The following is a 26,465-nucleotide window of genomic DNA, read 5'->3' on the forward strand; positions in this document are numbered from 1 at the left end:
GTTATAAAAGCAAGTCCTATTTGTAGTAAAGTTCATCGGCAATAAAAAACAGCCCAAAGGATCCAAAAGCTTGCCAAAACAATTCCTAGGTGAGAAAGTCATAGCTTGCTTGACTCAGTATTTAGACTGACATTTTGCAGTTCTTCTGAGACAGATCTGACACAAGTATGGCCTCTCTCACATATCATGATTCTCAGCACGTAGTTTTAGTTATCTAACAATGTCAGTTCTCAGAGTCTCTTCATTATTTATACATAATGAATTTCAAAAACACACATTTCAACCAAAGAGTAAGTACACAACACACCTACACCATGCCCTAAAAATGAAAATGGATTACGAAAAACAATGTATATCTAAAACACAAAGGCACAGTAATGTCCACAGCTAAATAAAGCTTTTGGAACAGACCCTCCACAAATACTAGGCGGGGGAAGTGTTCTGGTTGGTTACAGGATTTTTACCTTTGTTTTCAGCAAATTCTGTCTCTGACTAAAATAGTTCAATGTAAGGAACCTTTCTAATAGAGAATAAAGAAAAGTAAACCAGTGTGCACTAAACAAATGAGTTCCAAATAACTCATTATTGCCCAAAGACCATCTTCATTTGTAATAGAACAAAACCACAGCTCTATCCCAGAGTTACATGTAGACAATCATAAGCTTTTAAAGATAAGTAATGAAAACATGGCAAACGCTCAACAGAGTGTTAGGTAAGGCAGCGGACTTTCACACGGGGGTTTGCTCGCTAATTTTTCCACTTAACTACACTAGTCTTCCCTAGAGTAACTCTTTAGTCTTGAATTCATGTCACATGCTAAACTGAGAAGTGAGTTTAGGTTATGCAAGACATCAGGATTTTATTCAAAACAAAAAAAATCCAAACCAACAACAGGAACAGAGCAAAGGGCAACAAGACAACATGATGTTTCACTGAAGGAACTGCTGGTATTTAACTATAGCCAAATCAACTAATAGTGGTGTATATATGTTTGTCTCAAAACGTAAGTCAATTAAGGAAAAAAGCACAGCATTTTAAAGCTCAGTCTATTAGAAGTGCACAAACAGATTTAGTAACAGAAAGTTAAGTCTGTTTAACTGAAAGTTGGACTTGTAAGACATTTAACATTGGTCATCGCAAATAAGACTTACACATGTATTTTAAGGAATTACAAGTAGAGAAAGATGGCTGCCATGTCCATTTAATCTGATCTTTCAACATCCCAGATTCAGAAGCACTGGAGGCCACATCTTCCACAAATGGATTTTTTAAAAAATATTATTTTTAAACAAAACACCCTCTTTATATTCATTGAAGTTGTAACTTAGCATCTCCAGACACTTACCTGAGCTTTTATGATGTGCATAAATCTGGACATTAGTTCAGGACACTCAAGAAGAAAATGAAAGTGATCAAAAATTATTTTGGGATTTCTGAAAAAAAAATATAAAAAAGAAAAAAATTAGGTTAGAGGCCTGTTAGTCAGAGATCTAACAATGTTTCATGATACACAAAGCCTTCATAAAGAGACAATGCTATTAGTCAAACAGAAAAGTACGAACAGACTCTTCTATTTCATAATGTTTTCCCAACTCTTGTTTCCAAATTATATTATATTACCTTTGAACATGGAGGATTACAAGCAGCAATGCAGGCAGAAGCAAGATTATAAACTAGGTAGTCCCAGAGAAACTCTAGAAAACAGTCAAATGTACAAAGATGGTTTAGACTCCTTTAAGAAGTCATTAAGTATAACACTTTTGAGGAAGACTGAAAGTTTTCATCTGCCTCAAAAAGGAAGGCCTTATTTGGAACAAAGATGAGGAAAGAATCCATTAAGGAAATTATTCTGTTGCTCTGTGAAAGAGATTTTGTTCATGAAATATCAGAATCTTACAAAAGGATCACTTACATATGCAGAAGAGCTCATTTAAGCCAGAGCTCTGAATCATTAATATACATTCCTTTGAATTTGGCAGGACTGTTAAAGTGCATATGGCACATATGTCACAACAATAACCTTAAAATGCAACTCAGTACAAAAAAATAGGAGTGTTAATTTTTTATTATTTTTTTTGGGAGGGGGGGGAGCGGAGAAATGAGAAATACTGTGTTTCTTGAAGCTTACCGGTTAACAAAACACTTAAGGACATCATCGTGTTTACAGACAAATTCTATAAAACGAGGCGATGTCATCCTGTTCAAAAATCATAAGATGCTTTTGGTTAATGAAATTAAAAGGAATGTGAATTACATAAATTGTTGTGGGTTTTTTTAATAAAATACTATGCAAATAGAAACTGATGTTTAACTACTCAATCATGAAATTAAATACTCAGCAGCATTAACATTTCACAATAAACTAAAACAAGGCAAAAATGTCAATAATTACGAAGTCCAAGCAACCTGACCACTACATGTTATTAACTATATGAACACGAAAAGCTTAAACTAATGGACATACACATTTCTCTATTGAATCCTTCCAGCTTTCAATACACTGGAAGCACATACATGGAAGGATTGATATTATATGCACAATATACACAATATTCTCATTGTTCTATATTCTTGTTCATTGTATAAAATTCCCACCATGCACCTTGTAAATTGTGGTGAGGAAAAGAGCCAGGAAGAAATAACATTACAGACTTGGCAAACTTAATAATGGAGGGCAAGGTGATACTTAACAGCTGTGCAAAATAACAAAATTACCTGCCGAGCAAGTGTCTCATACATTAGTATGACATTTTATTTTCTCTCCCATACATATCTGGACAACAAGGGAAGGATTAACACGGGTGTAAGTTTTACTCCATTTATTTACATTTATGTTCCACATTTTAAAAAAGAGAAATTTTTAATTAGGTCTTTTAGCTTCAGCAAAAGCTAATGAATACTTGCAAACAAGAATAAAATCCTCTCATCAGGTGCCTTGAGAGGCTGTGAAAAATAGTACTTTAAAAAGTCCAGGATAGCAATCCTAGAACTGTTCCTGTTCCCCACAATTTAGACAAGAGCTGCTCATTTTATATAAAATCTAAGCTATTTTCCTTCTCTCCCTTACTGTTTTGAAGGAAAAAGTCTTACCATATCCTTCTCCTCAGCCCCACAAAAAACAAACAAAATCTTTCAGAGACCAAATATGAACATTTAAACATCTGGTCTGAGAGATGATCTAAAAGTATTAAACAATTAAAAGAGGCTAACCTGAAAAGAAATTAACTCTCTCTACCTGTATATTGCAACATATGGTGAATAGCAGAAAGAAAGAAAAAAAAAAAAAAAAAAAAAACTAAACCACTCATCAGTTTTGATGCTGAAATCTTGGAACATTGTATTTCACTATACTAACAAAGAATGTCTAGATTAAATACCAGCATTTGCAGAAGAAAATCAATGACAGCAAGTGAAAGAAAATAACCTCAATATTTCAGATGTTAACCAGCATGAAATGCCATCTATTGTATGAATATTAGGAACAATGGAAAACTATGAGCTCAGTTTACTCTCCTCCATTAAACATAAAGACACTCAAATCTAAAGTTTGAGCCATTTTAAATTATTTTGTCTGAAAATGTCATTTGTTATCATTTCAAATGTTATTTGAAGATGACAGCAGTACTGAGTTACACTGTTGTGCCATTTACTCCTATTAATATGAAAACTTCATTTAAAAAAGTAAGTCTTTGTACTTCAACACAGTTCTGAAAAGCCCTACAGCAACACAGAATTCAGGTGTGCTCTGCATTACTGTTCTGCATCCCAGGGAGTTCTCCCAGTCACTATCAAAGCAGTTCTTACTCTCCTGTCTTCTATGGTAACAACTCTGTTAATGTAGTATCCATGGGAGTTGTCCCTAACCTTTAGTGTAAACTATGCATAGGGACAGACCCCACTGGGCAAGGGCCCATCAGCAAGTCACCTGGACACAGGGAGACAGTCACCTCTCCAACTGAGTTTTTGTACAGCGATTGATGGAAGGGAAAATGTACTTCAGTTTATATATATATATTTCTGCTATTCATTTGGCTGCTGTAAATAGTACTTTACTGGCATTTTATATTAGTAAGGTTTGATGGAGATAGAGGGAAATGGCTAAACAGCAGTTCCTTTTTCAAGGTACAGTAAAATTAAAAGTGAAAGTATTGAGGTGCTTGTGGAACATGCTGATCCCCAAATCATCTTCCAGAATGTCCACAGAGGATTGTGCCCCAGACAAACAGTACTGGCCAACTTGAAAGTTTTTATTCCACTCTGTTTGACAGAGAAAGAAAAACCCATACAGTGGCTGGGAATAACCAAGAGTTGTCATGTAGTGGGAACCTTGCCTCTAGGCTCCTCAGGAAGCTTGTAATACACCATACTTGCCTAATTGTTCATTCAAGAGGGTCAAAGGATCCTTTTCTTGCAAGTTCACAACTATCCATAATAATCTTGGACAAAGACCTCATTTACAGTGGATGCACTTTTTTTCTTTTTAAATCAGACACTAATGGTATTACATTTTACCTAAGCTGTAGTACCTGTTCCACACAAAATTATGTTTGCCAACCTGGGACATTCCAAGTGAGTATTAATTTGAGATTTAATTCTCCTTGTTATAAATTTCTGTAATATAGCCAAACAAGTTTTGCCACAGCTGTCATTTTCATACACAAGATAAGTCACATTTTTTTTCTGAGCTTACAGCTCTTCTTGTTGGATAATCACATTAAATTCAGAGATAATTTCACATTAAGAAGAACCAACAGCAAGAACAGCTAAGTTTCAAGAGATCAAAATTACATTACCTGCAAGTATCCCACATGATTACAAAAGGCCCTCAGACACTCAATACAAAATATGTGCCAACACATCTATGTTCACAGGCAGCAGCACTACGGAAAATTTGTTGTGCTGTTTGGTGCCGTTAAAGCCAGGAAAAAAAGCATTCAAATAATTGAACTAGTGAAAGCAGTAAAAAGCATACCCTTGACTGTTACTAGCATCACCTGGTCAGTACCAACATTCTTCCAAGAAAGCATGTATGATTTCACAATGGTAAGTTTTAAGTACCAAACAGGATCTTCTCCTTACCCCTGAGGCATCTGACAGGAGCAGCACATATAAAAGGCTTGAATGACAGCACTTAGCCTGTTTGCTGTCATGGAGATAACATCCTGGCAATCAGTGCAAGCTTCCTGCTTCCCAGCAACATCATACGTTTTCAACTCGCCAGCATCAGCAGATAGCTCTTTTCTGCCTTCAGTTCCTACAGCGGCAAAGGAAGGCGTAGGAGCAGTATCCTGGTGATCTGGTCCTTTTTGCTTTAGTAAAATAGAAGTAATGTTGGCAGAGTCCCTTTTGTTTTTCATCAGCTCTGTGGCTATAAGAACAAGCCATTCATCTAGAGAATGCCAGAGCAGTTCCAGCGGCTGCAATAAACACATGCAAAAACAGACCAAAAAGGAACATGTTGACATTAGATATTAATAACGTGATAATCCTCTTAAGGCAAATAAAAATGCACATTTACAATCTTTAAATGATCCTTTAGAAGTTATGTTAGCAATGAGTCAAACACTCAAAAAATTATGTACTTGTAGACACAGAGCACAAAGAAAATTTCATATAGAAGGAAAACAATCAAGCAGCAGACTGAATAAAGATAAAATCATTTAGAAAGAGTAAAACACTGAACTATTTAACAGAGTCTGACCTCAAGGTTGTTACATAACACACTACTACCTGACTGTAGCAGTCAGGCAGAGAAACAATACTACGCACACTGAGTTTCCAGAGTAAGAACGTGTAGTTCTTTAAGGCACTGATCAAAGAAGGTCCCTCTATGAGGTACATGGAGTATACTCCAGACACCACCACTGAGACTCAGAATCATGCAGATACTAGTAAGATGTGCTTTATGCATAGTGTAAGCTCATATAGCTCATTTTGATAGTACCCCAGATGTCTCAGGGTAAGGGTCACTAATATCTAGCTTTATGAAACAGAAAAAAATATCAGCAGAATCACATATCCATTTTTTACAGCTGTACATTTATTTAACAAAATGTTGTGGTTTAACCCCAGCCAGCAACTAAGTACCACACAGACACTCACTCTCCCCTACCCCCAGCGGGACGGGAAGGAGAATCAGAAAAAGCTGAAACTCATGGGTTGAAGTAAGAACAGCTTAATAATTGAAATAAAGTAAATCATAGTAATAAAAACAAGTGTAGTGAAGAGGAGAAGGAGAGAGAAGAACAAAACCCAAGTGGGAAAAAAAAAAAAAAACAACACAAGTGATGCACAATACAATTGCTCACAATCTGCAGACCAATGCGCAGACAGTCCCCTAAGCGGCAATCGGCCCCTCCCGGCCAATTCTCCTGGTTTATATACTCAGCATGACGTTCTATGGTATGGAATATCCCTTTGGCTAGTCTGGGTCAGCTGTCCTGGCCCTGCTCCCTCCCAGCTTCTTGTGCACTCGCTTACTGGCAAAGAGCATGGGAAACCTAAAAGTCCTTGACTTTAGGTAAGCACTACTGAGCAACAACTAAAACATCAGTGTGTTATCAACATTATTCTCATACTACATCCAAAACATAGCACTGTATCAGCTATTAAGAAGAAAATTAATTCTATCCCAGCTGAAACCAGGACACAAAGTTGCTCTTTATTCACTACCACCAGCTTAAAACCAATATAATTGAAACCTGGTACAATTCCATCATTATGCATTTGCTCTGAGGTGCTGACCTACTACAGAGGAGAGAACGGGCTGAGATACCTGTGGCTTTCTTATGAGCATTTCAAAAAAATGCAAGGGTTGACTGTGCTATCCCTTAATGGTGTTTAAGGGGACTACAGTCTAGTGAGTATATGCATCCTATGGAGAGGCAATTCTGACTCAAGTCCTTCATAGCATTCCCAAAGACTGAACTTCTAAATGCACTCCTTTTCCCATATATTAATGTTGCATCAACATTTTTCACCAATTAAGCATTCAAAGACTTAGCAGACAGAAAATTATGTTCTTATCTTCTGAAGTTGCCTTTAAAAATTAACAGCTATTCACAGCACACTACCCAGAAGTCTACGCTATCTAGAGTGCTGTCAGCGCATCTCACAGTGACACACTCTCAATACACAATAAATTACTTCCCGTAAAAGCTGTGTATATAAAAAAAATTCTTGAAATTTACCATTAAAAAATTTACCACCATGCTCCCATTCTTCCCCAGTAAGAATTCTGGGGAAAGACAACCTGATCTCTAAGAGTGGTAAGCTTTTCTCAATGTACTGTATGACACTCACTTAATTCTTGTACTACTAGTGACCACGTTTCTCTAAATGGTGATCTGAATACCTCCAGTGTAGGTACCATTTTCTACATAAGTGTCTGCCATCCAGGATCAAGTTAGCTTCTTTACAAGACCTACCTGGCAGACTTTCACCACAAAACATAATGTAGAAAAACTGGTTAATGGAAAATATGATTCACTGAATATATGGAAGAATTAAAATGCAGTTGTGTTCTCAACATTTAAGTTACAAGAAACTAGGTAGTCACTTACTAGAATACTAACACATAGTTTTCTTCTCCCAAACTTTTCAATTATTACCTTGCCAGACACCATTTTTCCACTGATACCTTGTGTTTTATCTTTTATTCCCCACAGACTTAGCATGCCTTTCAGAACTTTTGCAACTAGTTTTTCCAAAGCTAATTTTCCACAGATTCTGATCACAAACTCTTACAAAAGTATAGATAAGCATACAGACTTCAACATTTCACTTGCTTTCTAGTTTAATTTCAGAATATAAAGCACTCCTCTAAATATTGCCCACTACCTCTGTATCTATCCATGGCTATCAGCATTTTAAGTTAGCATCCATGATCAGACCTTTTCAAGTGTAATATGGACATACTCAATCAAACCATTAGCAACATTTTTTCAATCTACAAGTCAGCTTTCTTCAGTCATTTCTTACCATGAACAACATATTAAACAGAAACCTCCACTCAACCTTCAGTTTTCATATCTCACACTTCAGAAAAGTTTCTCTGGAATCACACACCTGAATCTTGATTGAGTACCAAGCTTTTTACAGCTGCACACCTCATCTCCAAAATGCAAGGATTTAGCATGCTTTCTAGATCCCTTCTTCAGCATCTAGAAAGAAAGACACTAGAAACCAAACCCATACTCAAACTGCAACATTGGAGCAAAATCTTTGGCCGGGTGAGAGATAGCTAATCTTTTAAGACACAGAGCGCCTAAGACTGCTAATCCAGGATGTGACTGTGTCACAGCAGAAAAGTCAATTCCCTTTAGAAAAGTATCTCAAAGAAAGGAAAAATGTTACAGGCTTCTGAACTTTGTTCAACTAGACAGATTTTGCAGCAAGTTTACCTACTACATGATCACACTGAACAGCAACTGGTAGAGGGATACATGGAAAAGTGATGAATGTAAACCTGGTCAAAATTACTATTGATACAGTTCCTCATTGGTAAGATCTCATTTAAGTTAGTAGTAGCTTGTTTCAAGAGTGGGTGTTGAAATTTGGTGACTATTTTGTTCCTTGCAAGATCAGTACAACTGCACATCTTAATTAGCTAGTGTTTCCACTTTTAAAACATTCGGATAGGCCTCAACTGACCAGGCCTGTAATTAATTACATACAGAAAACTGAGTAAAGCAAAGATGGCCCTATGACTTTCTTGTCCTTGTCAAGCAATAACATTCCTCAGTAGCCTTAGATCAAGATACACTCATATTTTCAATCCCTTCCAAGCTAGATTACAGTGACAACTCTTCACAATGAGTTCAATCAGTACACAAAAACAGAAAACTTCAACATACAACATTAAGAAAAAAAGTCAGAAGAAAGTTTTTCTTCATTTCTTATATTGGATAAACAATGTTTTTACACCAGCTTCTTAAAAGGAGTTACTAAGTACATCTTTAAAGGTTGTCATGCAAATTATCTATTTGGACCTAACAGGAGTGTGTTCAGACAGAAAGGAAACAATGCCTTATACCATGCGATAAGGCCTGACAATGTTCCTCCACCTAACGCACAAGTGTACTGCAAGACAGAACTCCTATCACTGCTACCCTCATTCCTCTCCAGATAAGTTTCTAGTTCCATTCTTGGAAAAAAAAAGAAAAAAAAAAAAAGGCAGTATTGAACAACACATTAGCCTCCCATATAGTAAAAGAAAGACAGTATCTAGAGGTCTTCACTCACTCAAATAAACAGCATTCAGAGAAGTGGGGGTGACCTGTACGATTTTCTTGTGCTTTGGAAAGTATTCAAGATCTCCTTACATGGGACATGAACCAGCAGCCTGGGAGACTTGTTTTCCCCATAAAACCTCTATCAAAATTCAAATTATCTACAACATTTATCCCCACAACTGAATTGTAAGATCAGCAGCAAATTCCAACTTCAATACAGACCTCAAATTTAAAATCTTTAAGTTCTATGTTGACTTTTTTAATACAGATTTAACTATCATTTTGGAGCACCAACCTCTGTGGTTTCCTTAATAGCCTGTACTAAACATTTACACAGCCTATATTCAACAAAACTCAAATAAAACAAAAACCAGAAGAGGAGTTCTTTGGCACTGACCTGCATGTCCCACACACAAGTACTGGTACCAATGAAGATGTACAACTGCCAGGTCTTCAAGTAGCCTCCATACCACTGTAATAATCTAGATATAGGGAACTTCTCTTCCCTCCTCCCAAAAGGCAAAAGGGACCATCACAACCATGTTTTCAAGGAAAGGACAAAAAAGAAAAGGAAAGGGAAAGCAGAAATAAGAGAGAACAGGAAGTCACCCAACTGACTCAGCACTGTGTCTGATCTCCCACTATCCAGTTACGATAAATTCAACAAAGCACAGGCTAACAACCACAACTGAAGACTGAAGACTTACTTAGCATTGCCAGACCTGTGTGCATCATTCCCAAATGAGAGTAAGATCTCATCAGCAGTTTTGTATTTTTGAGTTTGAAATTTAAATCACTCTTTAAAAGAATCACAGAGTCGGCAGCGGCCCTAATGAAGAGCTACCTCCTTTTTAATAATTTTAAAATAAATTAAAATAATAGCGATAAATATTTTTAAATAACCCTGAAATTGTTGTTTTGTTAGCTAATGTAACAGTAGTATGTATTTTGCTCATTTATTAGAAAACATAAATGTTGGTTTTACACAATTAAGAATTACTGGTATTTTCTGGAACAACCATGCCAGTTGTGTAATGTATGTCTATTGCACAAGAATTAACTCCATACTTACATGAGAAACAATTCTTTCAGCATACAGAGTAGTTGGGGCACACAGATAAGTGATTCTGCTGAAATACAACTTCCTTCAAAATTTGCAATTGAATGGTTTTGTTTGTTTTATATTGAATTCTGAAATGATCTGGAGTTGAAAAGCATTGAACACTTTTTTTGGTTTCCTTTTGGGGCTATGAGCAAACACAAAATGCAAGGAGATGAGAGCAGCTACTCCTAAAACCTTAAAGAAAATAAGGTAGCAGAATATCTCACTGCAGATAGTTCCTGTATTTTTAACATCTGCTTGTTATTTGGCCTTGTAAGTTTAAATCATTTTTCATTAAAACTGTTAGAAAATGCTGTCTTTAATAAAACTATTCTTGTGATTTGTGGAGGGCTTTGTTTTTTGAAAATGGAAATTTGGTTAAACTCACAATGTGCCAATCTAATATATTTTAGTGAGCAACTAAAAGACAGTTATTACACTGCACACTGTACAATATTTTAACCACAGTGTTTTTCATTCTCAAGCACTAGTTTATAGTCATTATATAAATCATTTCATTATTAAAACTATATTGCTATCAGAAAAACAAACATTTGTGCTTGTTTTCTAAATAGTCTAATGCTTTCCTTCTTTCCAAGAGAAGAAATATAAACAAAAACTGAGCTACTTAACTAAATATATCTGGAATTAAGGGTATCGTCTTTCATGACATTGTTGATAAAGCTCTGTCTTAAAAAGTCATTCAGTTTTTGTTTAGGTGCTCTGAATAGTATGTCAATTATATACCCACTGCACATTAAGTGGTGTGTACGAAACCGGGACTGCTCCACACAAAGGTAAGCTATAATTTTCTACAGAGGGATTCTTCACCCAACAAGTATAAAAAAAGCCTTCAGAAATAAAACATCTAAATGGCAAGCACCTAAAGCAAGTGTTTGAAAACAGCTATAAATCAATAACCTTGCAAGGGCAGTAGTAAGCTAGTATGTTTCAAAGCATGTAATAATAAAATTCAAGAACAACTCAGGGAAAACACTCCATGGTCACAGTGAAAGCAATGAACAGATTAAAAATTAAATTATTTCCATTTATCTTGTAAAGCTAGGTAAAACTGAATGATCATAACTCCCAATGAATCTCCAAATATAATTCTGAAATTACATTAACACAATCTATTATATTACCACATTTTGAGACTACTACACTCTTAAATAACATAGTAGAAATAAAACCAAAGTTTATGAAAATCAATTGGGTAACTAAACTTCCAACATCTAATAAACCATACATTAAATAAGAAATAAACAGAAATCATAAGATGATATGTGCATCAGTGGTTAAATGAATCCAGTGGGAAAAAAATAAGGACGAGGAAAGAAGTAGGCTTAACTTAAGAAGGGATAGGGACATCAACCAAACTTACTTCCTGTTCATGAGATGTCTGATTAATGAATGCATGCTTTGTGAAATTCACCTCTTTAACGTCTATCTTCCTAACAACATCATATACTTTTCTGACCTTGAACACCTGACTTCTTGGAGTTTTATTTCCATTGTAGCCCATGTCATTTCCATTACTGGGAGAGGATGGGCCAATGCGAAAGACATGGCAAAATATCCTCACGATCCTTAAGAGACTCTTCATTTGAGCTTCATAATTACTTGACAAGCTGGGGGAAAAAATGGAATATTTAAGTTTCTTTCCTAGATGAAACAATTTACTATATTAAGGAGTAAGCAATCTAATGGCAGGGTCTGACACACAATGCCGAAAAAACCCTAAGCTTTAAACCCTAATGAATTTTAACTTTCATCTCCTGCACCAGCACCAAAAGTCAAATATGAGCACTATAATTTTACTAACATGTACTCATAATTTTAACAAGAAGCGAAGTAAGAACAGCAAATTCCAGGTCTTGTAAAATACTTCATTTGGTTTTACACACATGTACACTTCTTATGAACTGCTGGTAAGAAGTTCAGCTTACTACAGTAAGGACCTAAACATATAAAACAAACTGGGATATCCAGATGAAAATGCTTTTCAATCCAGAAAAGATAGCATTCTAATGGTAAAAGTGCATGATCATGAGATATGCTGCCACAGCGCATCCCCACCTAGCTATTATCCTAAATGCCCACTAACTACCTCAAACAGACAAGGGATCAGGATAAAGATGCCACTTTTTCTACTAGGGAGGAACATCATCTAAAAGCATCTACACAAAAGCACCACTATGTTATTTATTTATCCAATAAATAAAAGTTTTATGTCTTCTTAACTGAACTGGTCAGTGTGGAATATGAGATATTAGCGAGTTCATGTACAAGCAAAACATCTTCACTGAATTCAACTTTGTCTTCTTTCCTTAAAACTCAAGTAGTAAGAATTCTTCTGTCTTGAACATATAACAAAAACTGCAAATTAAAACTTTTTCTACAGAACTCTACTCATAAATGCAAGCAAGCACATATTTCTATCCTTAAAGTACTTGCCAACTTAAAAGCACACTTTCTAACTATGATTGGTATAGCCCAGAGAACTGGCGTCTTAAAGGATGCTGTAAACCTCTGATACAATTAAGAGTCTGTTAATTCACAAATCTGTAACATAACTAGTTGTAACATCATAGTACCTTTATCATGACCTCACTCTCTCTGTGAATGGTATGGGTAAAAACAAAAGACCTGTTTGTTTTCAGCACTACATTTTAATGGCTGCCAATGTAATGTTAATTTTTAAAAGCCACATACTAAGAATTTTACCAAACTGATACACAATGTATGAATTTCTTGTCACAATCTAAACAGACAAACCAGAGAGGTTTTCAGTAAATGGAGATATGAAAGAAACACAGAGTTAAACAGTGCAACATTAACAACATTAAGTTTTTAAACCATGTAAAAGAAAATCCCCTGACTAAAATGCTGTAATTATATTACCAGATGCTCTGGTCACAGCCACAAATTAGCATTTGTAAAATCTTTGCTTATATATCAAAAGAATCTATGAATACAGTAAGTTAACTTAAGTATTGAAAACCCAAACATTTTGATTGAGGTTTATCATCCCTCAGCAGCAGTGTTTTCCTGGTGAAATTCAGTTTAAATCTCCTGGTCTCCAGGAAGAGGACCCACATACAAAGGAACACCTTCAGGTGCTTTTAATAGTTTACTGAAGCTTTTACTAGCACATTTGTAAACATTCAGCTAGGCCCAATCTGCACCAGCAAGACCAAGTCACATCACACTACAATTATTTCTTGGAAAGAGGAAATAGATGATGGAGGTAATGCTAACTGAACAAGCTCCTTGTTGGTATTCAAGGCAAGTCCTCAGGCAGAAGCTTGGTGGCAATCCTGGCTACCTGCTAGAAGCATTACAAAAAACAACTTTAGACACCCTTGAACCAACCAAACAAACCCAACAGCAACCGGCTGCGGGTTAGCACCCAGAAAACTAACAGTGATAATACTAATTCAGCTATGTAAGAGTACAGTTATTGGAGGATTTCATGTACAGAGTGCATTTTACACATTATTTGTTGGAAGGAGAAGAGAGGAAAGAGGCCCAAGGTCAGAGGGTCTATATTCATCCTTGGTTTTAGTAATAAAGGAACTCAGAAATACTTAGTTGAAGCAGATATTGAAGCCTCTGACAGGGAACAGAATCGGAGAGAACAGAGACACAGTTTTGTGAAACCGTAGCTTGCAACAGAAAAAGAAAATAATTCCATTTCCCTTGTGATATATTACAAAGTACAAAGAACCAAAGAGAAGTGGGACAGTTAGGGTCCACAGGACACCCAAAGCACAGACATCTCTGGAAATGCCTGCTCATCCAACACAATGCAAAGCTTCCCACCTTGTCTTCAGCCTCCACTAGTCAACCCACAAGCAGCCGCAGAGGAGTACATACTGGCTTAAATTCAGAGACAGTACAGGCACACAGATACTGTTTCCACACCCATACTGAGGAAGCATTGCTCAGTACAGAGGAGCAATAACAGTAAATTAAAGAGATTGTGTGTTTAATTTGATTTATTATCTCTGAAGATACTTAAATAGAAACAAATACTGCCTTATATGATCTAATACTGCTGCCATGACTTCTGATAGATGTCCCCAAATAAAGCAAGTTTGAAACCCTTTCCTGCAGAATGGTTTTACACTTCATCATTGTTTATTTGTGGAAGATCTATTGGCTCTAGTGAAGTCTAGAGACAAAAGGAATGTGTTACAAGTTAAGCTGATTTCACAATGAAGCCCATCAACAGCTAAAGTTCTTCAAAAAAGCTATCTTTGCAGCAACAAAATGTCATTAATGTGTCTATGCACTTTAACCCCAAACACCTGAAGTGTTCCAGTCTTCTACACTTGCTCATCAAGATGAACACCCATCAGAACAAGAATTTCCTAGCATTGTCTAGGAGTTCTGGCCTGCTATCTACAAGCTCCAATCAAATTTAGTATGACTGATGGGAAAGAAAAAAAAAGCAACAACTAGAACTAAGAATATATTTAGTCTCTAATTGACGGGCTCCTCGCACCCCAGCCCCAGTTGAGAAAAGGCTTTCAAAGTCGTATTCCTCTACATCCTATGCTGCCAGGCACCTCACATCACAGAACACTCTTAAACCTCTTTTCCAAAAAGCCATCTCGAACAAGTTACTAAGGAACTTCCACTCACACTTACAGGCTCTTGACCTCTTTCAGTAAAGATTTGCTTAGCTGCTAGTAAAGCATAAAGGTTAGAGCAAATTCTGCTAGCTTTTGGAAACAGTAAAATGTTAATGGTGTTCCAAGAGATCACAGATGAGGCCTTTTGCACAAACTCCTTCAAACACATGCCACAAAAACTTGGAAAGCATACTAGGAAAATATTCCTGCCTATTATATGTGTTTCCCCAAGTAACCACTTCTTGTGTTGCTGAGACTGTGCATTAGTACATGAAATTTTGTCTTACATATATTAATAGCCAGGGAAGGCAATGACAGCCAGCAAACATGAGACAAGCATCTGAAGTAACAAAATTCTCCTGAAACATACTAAGAAAGCACGCAGAGAAGTAAAGATGTGGAAGAGAAGCAAAAAAAGGGGGGGGGGGCGGTAAGGAATGACTGACAAGTCAGGCTTTTAAAAAGCTTTGCTTCCTAAAGCTGACCATAGCCAAACTAACCAAACAAAAAATACACTTTGCAACTCAAGCTTCTAGGTGGCAGCAGCTATACAAGGACACCAAACTTCGCTCCTGAAGTCCTTGTAAAGACAGTGATCTAAACAGGTACTGTCATACAGAATCAGATTCAAGATCCATCTACTCCAGCATGTGTCCAGCACCAGATAGTTTAGATTATTAAAACTACTAAGTGGCACTAACCACCAGGTAGCTTGTCAACCTACTTATGATCCTCTCACTTACCTAAGTAGTTTGTGACCATTTGTTGTAGCAACTTCAGCAAGACTTGTTAGGATTTTAAGATACTGGCTTTCGCTCTGCTGAGACAAGTGTTCCAGAACTTGCCGCAACTGATAAATTAGAACAAAAGAAATGACATAGTGTCATGGAGCGTCAGATCAACATTTAATTTAGAACATTATCACCCAAGCATTAATATCTAGCAATATTAACATACATCTATATTGTCCAAATCTAATTTAACCTCAGTTGGCATTTCATTATAATTTACAAAGATTACTGAAAAGGTATATGTTCTAGTGTATGTACCACAGGATATACAGTATTATAGAATGCTATGAACAATGAATGCTTAACCATGTATCATTAACTCCTAAGAACAACTTATTTTCATCTGAAAAACTAGTGTACTGTTAGTTTATGACACAGCATAAATGAACCTCGGATCATGGAGTTTGCTCTCACTACCTTCGTTTTTGCTCAAAATACTGAATGTTCTTCCTTGGATAAGAAGTCATACCCTGCTAAGCAATAACCATTATGATTGCCCTCTTCCCAAAATTGTCCTTTTTATTGCTAATACCACCACTTGGCCCATGAAGACTGGATGCTGCAATCACCCAGACACTGCCCTGTCTTCAACTTTTTTGTTCTACACCTCTCTCTAGCCTAAACATTTTTTCTTGCAGATAAACTCACTCTTCTGTGACACTGCTCTTCACACACTCCTACTGCATCCTCCTTCACTCCCTTCTCTCTCACTTTCACAAAGTTCAGTAATTCCTCTCACCTTCCCCTTAGAAAGGTGGAATGAAAAGGAATCTGAAATAAGGTCATCTAGTCCAACACTCTGCCCCAAAGCAGGACTTCTATCTGTGATCCAGACTGGCTTGTCCAGTTTGCCTGACTCACTTTCAGATGCCTTCTACTCTGAAAGCCCTGCAGCTTCACTAACTGATCTCTTTAATACTTCACTGTCCTTGACTATGTGAAAGTTCTTCTCAAGGTTCAGCTGAACCTCTGGCTAGAAATGGCTAAGGCAGTATCTTTCTCCCTGCAGTCTGTTGATAACTTTCCCATTTTGTCAACGTTTAAAATGTGAGTCCTGACTTCTAAGGCACATTCAGTCTCTTCACAGCAGTCCTTTCAGATCACATGAACTGGTAATTAGCCAAGACTTTGGGCAGAAAAGACTTGGCCACAGAAAACCACACTTAAAATATGCTTCTATTTTAGCAATGAAGCATAACTATACCACATATATATCTATATATATACGTGGTATATATGTATCTCTAATATATTTTGTATATCCTCTCATTCAGATCTTGGGTTTGCACGTACCTCCGCCATTATTACTCAGACAGATGAAATTAATTTTTCCTGCTTACTGTCTTTACTTCTACAATATACAATAATACACTTTGCCATTTACCTTTCTGTAGAAAATCTTTTTTGTTCCATGGTTTCAGTTCTTAAATTTTCTCTTTTATTTGAAATCATCTATACCATCTCCCCATGCTTCTAACATACACTTTGAGAATTCTCACCTCTCTGTCATTTTACTTTGTAAAACTCAACCCTGTATCAGAAATTTAAACACTGTTTCTATATAGACTTATAAATCCTCAGTCTTGTAGTGGAAATAATGGGATTACAGAGAAAATAAAAAACTTCAAAAATCTACATAACCAAGTGCAGTGAAGTGGCAGCCAATACCTTACTAAATCTATTTTTCCTTCTTTTCTTTTTTTTTTTTAATTTGCAGTCTGTAAAATTGTTTGCAGTTATTTGCAAAGAAAAAATATAAAAACCCACAGCTAGCTAGATTTGGAAGGGGAAAAAAAGCACCCTATGGTTCCTTCTTCCTACAAAATCAAGAAACAAAAATTCTTTTCCTTGCTTTTTCTTTGCTTTAGATTGCACTAGCCCACAACAACAGAAGAATCAAGGTATACAAGAACCACTGTAAGAGGAACAATAGTTTCATCTACATCAATAATAATAAAATAAAATTGCTGCTGCAATCTTTCAAACTCTAATTATATAAGGCAACTTCATACAGAGGAGTGTTCATACTCCGAACGTTCAAGTTCATTCTAGATGATTCAAGGCCTAAGAAATATCCTAAAATGGGTATCTGCAGAGAACCACTAAATGAAGGAAAACAGACCCCATTGCACAAAGCAATTGTATATACAGAATGCTCTATGGCACCTTTTATTGAAGCTTGCAAGAAGTCTGCTCTTTCAATTCTTACATTGTCTAGATCACTTTACCAAATATGCAAAGTTAAAACACTAAATTAAAATAGATCCTACACTTAATCCAAAATTCTTGTGTTTAAAACTATGTGAAGACAGTACATTTTCCATGGGGGGAAGAAAAATACATAGTGCTGAACTACTGCGGCGCTAACAGGCAGCTGCCAATATTGTCTTCTAATCAGGGCACTTAACATTGAGCAATCAGATCTCCTCAACACAGAGAGATCAGTAACTATAAACCACATAACACTGTATTACCATGTTTTCTCGCAGATCTTCATTCTGCGTCATTTGAATTATCGTCTGGAAAAGTCGAGGATGGTATTGTATTAAGACTTCACAAGTCTCTCCATAACCACCCTAAAAAGCAATAGTTCAAAAAATGTTTTAATTAAAAGAAGCATTACAATTGGGTTTATACTATTATAGGCATTAAAACCTACTGAGGATTACAAATACTTTTTTTTTTTAATACTGTATAGAGAAATTCAATCCTAAAATAAACTGAAATAATGTATCAAAATTGGATATCACAAAACTTGGGAGAAGACAGAATCAAATTCTTTCAGTATAGTGGCTCACATATAGCCGCTCCCTTTCTTCGGTGTTTTGAAACACTTTCCTACTTAGAAAGCCAAGTTACATTAGAACAACTCTTCACATAACAATTTACCAGAAATCAGGAATAGTGCAGTATTTAGCTCCTCTTCCCATTGCTGACGGATGAAACATGTCTACCTAATTACACCCAGAATCTAATCCTTCAAAACAAGTATTTACCTAAAGATTCATAAGGCACAATTCTGACTTGTTGAAGGAAGAAATAAGATAAACCCATGACAGTTACTTAACTTTAAAATCAATACACAAGTATGATTCTGCTTGTGCCTTTAATCTTCAGCTCAGACCAACTTCACAACCTTTTGAGAAAAGCGGTTTTTGGAAAGAACAAAACTTGAATTTGTGGTTTATTTCTATCAACTCTTATTTAACACAGCTGCATTTTTAAGCTGGCATCTAACACTGCATACACATCAAATTCTACACTGGAAAGATGACCATGTAATGTATTAACAACATGCTGCAACTCGTATCAGGACAGTTTATATCTTGCTTCAGTGATAACAGATTCATTTAATTATTCCTGGCACCAAGAAATTAAGTACTAAAATTAAAACCACCCAGAATCCACAAGAATTGCAGTCAGCTCTTCAAAAACAAGGTAATAACATGTTGGCAAGAAATATATGAATCCATAATTTCAGTCTTCTAAAAACATGTATCTGCTCTGTAAGCATAGATTAAAACACTTGATGTAAATGGAAAGAAAATATTTTGGTTTCTCCTTTTTTATTTAGTATCATGAATTTGTAAACTAGGTTATCTCAAACACAGTAAGATCATCACTACAAAATAGCAAACACCAGGTGTCACTACTCACACCTAAAAAAAGTTGACAAAATTTTGACATATAAAGCGGTGCCCTAGGGACTGTAAAACTGGAGACTGAAGCAGACATTTGAAATACTAATCATAAAAACTAAGAATAGCACCATTAAGTATACAATGGTATACTGTCTTACAGGTCTGTGGCTGCAGAAAGCATCAAAATTGACTAGATTTCATGTGGGTTTATGGTAATGGTAAGTGATTTTGCCATAATAAAGAGAAAAAAAATCTAACTCTTCACAAATGAATCAGTAGTGAGACAGTATAGACGTCTGGTACTTCTGTGCAACTGGAGCTAAAGACTTTTTAGGATTTCTTATATCAAAGAAAAAATGCTGTAAGCAACATTACTTGATGCAGATCTTCCACAGACATTCTATGAAATAAAATTTTCAGAGTTAAACATTCAAAAAATATCCCACAAGTATTGGAGACAGTCGTATCTACCACATGCACACAGCTACCTTCAACAGCAGATCTCAGGCCCACGAAGAGTCTTCAGAAATTAAGTAATTTGAGATTGAAATGATCTGCTAGTACAGGAAAAGACTAGAACATTTTAACTTTATCCTGCCAAACTAATGACATGCACTGAGGTAATGTGATGTCCACTAAATGCAGTGGTTTATTTTTTTTTAGCCTCCAGTTCAGTTTTCTAGTCTGACTACCTGCAAAGGTTCAAAAGCCTCCATTCATTCATTATGTGTTATTTACATACTAACTTTAAACCGATCCTACAGAAATATGTGGAATTGTTCACCCTAGCAAGGAGCACAATTTTTGGTATCAAACAAGAAAGACACTGTTTTGCACAGTAGTTAAAAATGCTTAAGACTTTTGTTCCTCATCCAGATATAGTATTGGGAATACCTCTGAAAAGTAACAGAGTCAGCACCATGTAAGTTTTGTTTGTTTTCATTAGTAATCTCTCTCCAAGATTAAGAAAATCTGTTAATTTAAATAAAAACAACCCATCAATGCATGCCTTTACCGCTTAGTTGTTAACAGTTAATCATCTAAACATTCTATTACCATTATACCAAGGATTCCCAAACTTTCTAGTCAAATGGAGTTCTGCAAACTCTGTTTCTGACGAGCTCTAACCTTGCAGTCTTTAAACATGTTAAAAGCTTCTGCAAAGGGTACAAATTGGGAGCCTGCCTGTAGGAGCAATTTATTTGCAAAAAAATTATTTTTATATTTCTGTTTCACCAAAGAACTATCATCTTTCATAGGCCTTAAAAATAAGAAAAGGCAACGCTCATCAAGCGACACTGTAGTAAGTGGGAGAAGGTCATTAAAAAAACCACAAACACCAGTACCTGCACACAGAGATCCAGTGGAGTAATACCATTTTTGTCTGGTAAATATTTGGCTCCTCTCATCAAAAGAATTTGTGCAGTGTCTCTCTGACCGTGGCTATTCAAAAGAAAATAAGAAAAAGTTAATACAGCACTTATGTTCTACTATAGTACAATACTATAGTACAATACGTGATATATCTGACTTCATTGCATCTAATAAAACAACATAATCTAGAAGAAAACAAATAGCTATGGTATGAAACTAAGCAGAAACACAGGATGGAAGATAATGCCACTTATATTCTTCCACTAGCTTTCAAGGCCACTGCTGAAGCACAGTGCAAAATTAGGTATGGCCCATTTATTAAGCCACAGTCAACCTCATTCAGAAATTATTCGTCTTAGCCTAGCCTGATAAATATGTAGGAGCTGTATTTCGTGAAAATAAAACAAAAGAGCTCTTTTTCAATTCACATCCTAATATACTTCACAGAGAAAGTTTCCTTCACTGAGTTCTCTGCTCATTCCTACCAGATTGGGGTGTATGTGTCTGTGCTTTAACCATCAATAAGACTTTTTCTTGATAAAACATTTTTTTTGCACGAGTGCAAAATAAGTGCATCACTCTTGACTCTTAATTTCTTTTAACCAATATATGTGAATGTTTTGCCTAGCCTTTAAATGTGAAGAGTAATGAGTTTTACTTTTCCATTCAGAGTCTATTTCACAGTCTCATTCATCTGTTTATAGGTTGTATAGGATGCTTGTATTTCCTCGAGTCAATAATTTCACAAACTATTCTACATGCCATCATTGCCTAGAAAATAATAAGACCAAAGATTATTTATATCCCTCAACATCTAGAGCATATACTTTCCAAAACCCTTTCCTCTGAAGAAAATGAGAAACTGGGTACCAGTGACTAGATGTTGACTTCATGGAAAACACATTGTAAGACTAGCTGACTATTGCCTTCATTGGTAACGGCATATACTGACAAATGTAGTACAGAAGTATCTAATGGGTGAAATGAAATGATACAAAAGACATAGCAATTAAAGTTACAGATACAAGTTTTTCAATAAAGTTTTACATCACAAGTTAGCGTGCAGTTCACCCTTTACACAAATGTATATGAGTATTTGCTGTCCTGGAACACACCAAGGCTGTCTGCACTAACAGTTCAGGAAGGGCACAAGAAGAGTGACCATTAACAGATGAGGGGAAGAGGTGGCTTCACTGGTCTCTCAATAGTTCCCCACTGAGTTCTCCTCATTCATGTCCTTCCAGCCCAAGAAACCAACAGGTTAATATAATTGGACTTTGCCCCAATGTCAGCAAACATTCAGAGTCAGCTTCCAGATACCAGAAAGGAGCTAAGACTGTAACAGCCTACTAGAAGCACCTCTTCATTGCAATTCTCTAGACTAAGTGCACAACTCAACACCTTGAAAAAACAGGTATTTCAGAGTCAGACTTTGAGCACCAATACCCCTTCTCCAGCCGTCACCAGCCACTGCTACCTCATCCTGGTCTCCATGCCATCAGTGACCTTTCTTCCCAGATGGCAGCACCACCAGTTAGCACTTCTGACAAGGTGGCAATGTCTTCCACTACACACCTTTTTCAATCTACCTTGCCAGCTGCTCCAATTGTTAATTTCTAAAAGAATTATCACTGCTGTACTTGGAACACATTCCTTTCTCATGGAAAACCTCCAGGATGAGGCAAGTCGCTTACTTTTTTTAAAGTGGGCCAATAACAATCCCTAAATCAAGAACCAAGGCATTCAATTAACTAGCAGCTATTTATTCTCCACTTCCCTTCTTCTCAACTGCCAAGAGTCAGCATACACTAGCTGCAGAGACCAGGGCTCTCGCAACATAAGTCTTGGCAGACCAGTCCATTTCTCCTTTTGTTTATACTAACATTTAATCACAGGTGAACTATTTAACCTTTAACCAAAGCACTGGATTATAAAGTTATAAATGTTCTATCAAACAGCAGAAATGCTCCAATTAAAACAAAAGGCCATTTATCATATGTGATTTGTTTTGAAATACAACTAAACTGTGAAGAAAACAAAACAGATCAAAGCAAGAATATGATTTCGATTCAACATTGCAACTTTAAGGCATATATGCACATTTCACATACACTGTAATACCATTATGCACATTAAAAACTAATCACACTTGCCTTATAAAAGGCTGCATTTTTAGTTTACTCAAAAGTAATCTAAGTTGGTGTATCTCATTTTTTCAGAAAAAAGTTCTGCAGTCATTATCTATGACTCATGCTAGAGCATGCATGGCTATGTGTTCAACATGTCCGTTAGGAAGAGGTATATAAGCCTGCGGTACTAATGTAAGCATTTAGATAAGACACCAACTACATTCAAACATGAGACAAGATTAAATACCAGTCAGCTTTTATGTTTTCTAAATTTTGTGCTTTCTAAAAAAATAATTTTAAAAAATATATTTCATTTTTAGCACAGTAATCAAAAGTTAAGAACATACAACCTGCAAGCAAAATAGAGCGGAGTTGCCCCTGACACGTTCGGCCTGTTTATATCTGCACCACTGTCTAGCAAACACTGCACCGTCTAGAACACAAGAAAACACCAGCATTAGAAAAACAATAGAAAAGTCTATTGGCTTGCAATGATTTCGTATCATGCATGTCTAATTACACTGAAAGATTTAATTTTCAGTAATGAATCTCAAAACCAAAATTTCTAAACATTATATGGAAAAAACAGGGCTGTCAGAGCTCATAAAGCCTCCTTTGAACTTCCCATTTTAATAACAAAGCCTTTTATTGAACTTTAGCTAACCCCAAAGACCCCTGGAACTACAAGCCATTTAAACAGGAAAATGACATTTTTTTATAGAAGTAAGCCATTTAAACAGGAAAATGACATTTTTTTATTGACAGCCATAAACAGCCTTATCACAAGTTGAAGTTTTAAACACACACTAGAAGAAATAAGTAAGCAAATTCTAAAATATGGAAATATTGAGCAGGCTCTCAAACAACTTTTGTTATATTCCAGTTACAAAGTAGGTAAGTCTATAGATAGTTTCTCAGAATTCGGTCTTCAAAAGTCAAGTTCTGACAATGACAACAGAAAGGATCTGGGAAGAAAGATAAATTTTTTTGAACAGTAAATAGTCCTGGAGACAATCTGTATAACTCCACATGGCTGTAACACAGTTCAAGTAAAGCACCTAGACCTGCACTCTGAGAGTAAATAGTCAGCCCTAATGCAAGGCCAGGCCTAAAAATTATTCACACAGATCAACACAGAAGAGCCTGTGAACTTTTTTATTTCTGTTAGATGTTCTACTGACCAAACTCCACATTCATTTTTTATTCACAGTAAAGTAAAATCATTTCAGATTTCAAAAGCACATAATAGCTGGTATAATTACAAATCAAACACATCCTAAAAAGTAAGAAAGAACATTGTCAAATGTTTAATGTTACATCAAAACCTGTTATCAACAAAACAGTAACAGCACTACAGAACTTCTGAATAGTATACAGTACGCCACTTAAACTCCCATTAACACCGAGATCAATCACCCACACAAGAATAAACAAGTTGCTCCCATGGAAGTGTATGCAGTCAGTACTAAGACAAACAACAGAGTTCTTCATACTTCTAACCATTATCATGTGCATAACTAGCCTGAAGTTTACAAAAAACCCGCACACAACAACATTGAGGCATTACTCAATACTTCACAAATCCACTGTGTTAATAAAATGTAAAAACTTACCGTCTTATGTCCGTTTTGACAAGCTACATGAAGGGCTGTCTGTCCCATTGCATCTTCAACATCTACATTACTGACATGCTGAACAAGATCATGAAGCAATTCTGTTCGTCCATTGACAGCCAACCAATGAATCTAAGTACAAAATGATAATATGTATGTTTCCTTTAGCAATGATGTAAGTATTTCATAACGGTTTTAAACCTCACTGTACTATTGTCAACATTTTCACACAGAGAAGCTTTGAACAATATCATATGCTTAGGTACTTTGATCACATCCCCTGATTCTTAAGGGCAGTGGACACACAGCAGTTTATTTACATGTGAGACACCAGAAGCTTAAGAAATTAGAACCTTCAAATTCTTCATTCATTTTATGAGCACCATGATAATAGTACTTACTGCAGTTAAGCCTTCATTATTACAAATGTTGACATCTGCACTGTATTCCAGCAGCTTGCTCATACATTTCTTCTGGCTATAAACAAAAGAATACATTAAAATCCAGCCAGGGAAAATAATTTATGATATGACCAAGTATCTTCTTAGAGCTCCATTCACTCTAATTCATCATTGTACAAACTACAGCAGGTAGTTTCACTTTGTAAGGAGTAAGTAGGTGAAAAAGAAGCGATCATCAGTAGCACCACTCATACAACACAAGTGTAGCATGTGACAGGACAGGGCTAAACCACAGTTGTGTAGCTGAATGTTTTTGTCAAGTGTAGAAGTACTTCACCACCACTCTTAACAGCTTCAGCTCAGCATGAACTACACTCTCAAGACAAGAAGCTAGGGTTCAACTAATGGAAATCTATGAAGCTCACGGTCTGTACACTTCAGTAAACACATTTACAGTACAGCACTAAATCATTTAATGAGACACTCATAACACTATGTTAATTTTTGGCAAGTACAAAGCCTTAATGAAAGTAGGGGTGTTTTTCGTACTTGTTTTGTTTGGTCTTTTAATGCTCTCTAATGCTCGAAGCGCTTTACCCTTAAACTTACTTCTTTCTATTTGGTACCACTCGCACCTTTCTCATGCCTCCTTTCCACATAACTGTTTCCTCTGTGTATTTCTGCATTTCATCATGTACCACACTTGGCTGCTTCTTTCTCCTTTCTCCTACGAATACTCCTCCCACGTACCTAAAAGCCACTAAACACTACCTCTTCCTCATTTGAAATACTAGCTGTGATACAGTTCAGTTACTGTAAGACATATATGCTCTAAAAAGACATTACTATTATCAGTTGTGTGTGTCCACATACTACAATTCAAGAAATAAGACCTTAAAAGATCTTATAAAAGGTGCTTGCTCACAGTTTTGTTTTTCCCTTCTGCTAATACTGTGCAGGCAAAATTTGTATTCCTTCCTTCATAGTAAAATCTTCCTTGGAGACACCATCGGAGGAAAATTCGAAATCTCTGAACCTTCCAAACCCTTCAGTGTCCTCTTGGAAACCTTTTCTTTCTTAGCTAACTGGAAGGTGAATGCATCCCTTGCTTGATTACTGTTGTAAAAACCATTAAAGCTCGTGTTTAACAGAAAACATTAATATGACTGGCACTGAAACTGGAATTTCAGAAACTTCCTGTTTATAAAACAATATTTTATGAGTATTAATTATGGATTTTAGCCTCCACATTCCCTGCGTGCCAAAACGAAAGTACTGTTTTCGAACCATGCAAAAATATTACAGAACATGTCAGCTCAAGCACATTATGCATTTTTAAGAGTTTTAAAAACTTTTCTTACCCATTCCTTGCTGCTAAATGGAGAGGTGTACATCCTGAAATGTCCTGATAATTTGGATTTGCTCCTTTTTTTAATAATAGAACGAGACATTCAACTGATCCACAGCTAAGAACAAAATAAGGGAAAAACTGTAACAAGGATACTTACAGATCAAATCTATATTGACATAAAGACAACAGC

The 26,465-nt window shown here is 36.1% G+C and overlaps 1 protein-coding gene across 3 annotated transcripts in view; it reads right to left on the reverse strand.

Moving 5' to 3' along the window:
• Nucleotides 1-26,465, reverse strand: part of HACE1 (HECT domain and ankyrin repeat containing E3 ubiquitin protein ligase 1) — a 53,873-nt gene that overhangs the window by 19,691 nt on the left and 7,717 nt on the right. For 2 of the 3 annotated variants that reach the window (XM_055810131.1, XM_027796121.2), the window contains 11 exons: nucleotides 26,286-26,390; nucleotides 24,925-25,000; nucleotides 24,524-24,655; nucleotides 23,261-23,343; nucleotides 20,754-20,850; nucleotides 18,241-18,342; nucleotides 15,719-15,825; nucleotides 11,720-11,966; nucleotides 5,080-5,417; nucleotides 2,129-2,197; nucleotides 1,346-1,433 (listed from right to left, as the gene is read on the reverse strand). In XM_055810131.1, coding sequence (XP_055666106.1) covers nucleotides 1,346-1,433; nucleotides 2,129-2,197; nucleotides 5,080-5,417; nucleotides 11,720-11,966; nucleotides 15,719-15,825; nucleotides 18,241-18,342; nucleotides 20,754-20,850; nucleotides 23,261-23,343; nucleotides 24,524-24,655; nucleotides 24,925-25,000; nucleotides 26,286-26,390 — 1,444 coding nt within the window. The remainder of the gene's footprint in view (nucleotides 1-1,345; nucleotides 1,434-2,128; nucleotides 2,198-5,079; nucleotides 5,418-11,719; nucleotides 11,967-15,718; nucleotides 15,826-18,240; nucleotides 18,343-20,753; nucleotides 20,851-23,260; nucleotides 23,344-24,523; nucleotides 24,656-24,924; nucleotides 25,001-26,285; nucleotides 26,391-26,465) is intronic. The other variant, XM_055810132.1, reaches the window with a different exon arrangement.

This window comes from Falco peregrinus, chromosome 7 (assembly GCF_023634155.1).
Source record: "Falco peregrinus isolate bFalPer1 chromosome 7, bFalPer1.pri, whole genome shotgun sequence".
Classification (NCBI taxonomy): domain Eukaryota; kingdom Metazoa; phylum Chordata; class Aves; order Falconiformes; family Falconidae; genus Falco; species Falco peregrinus.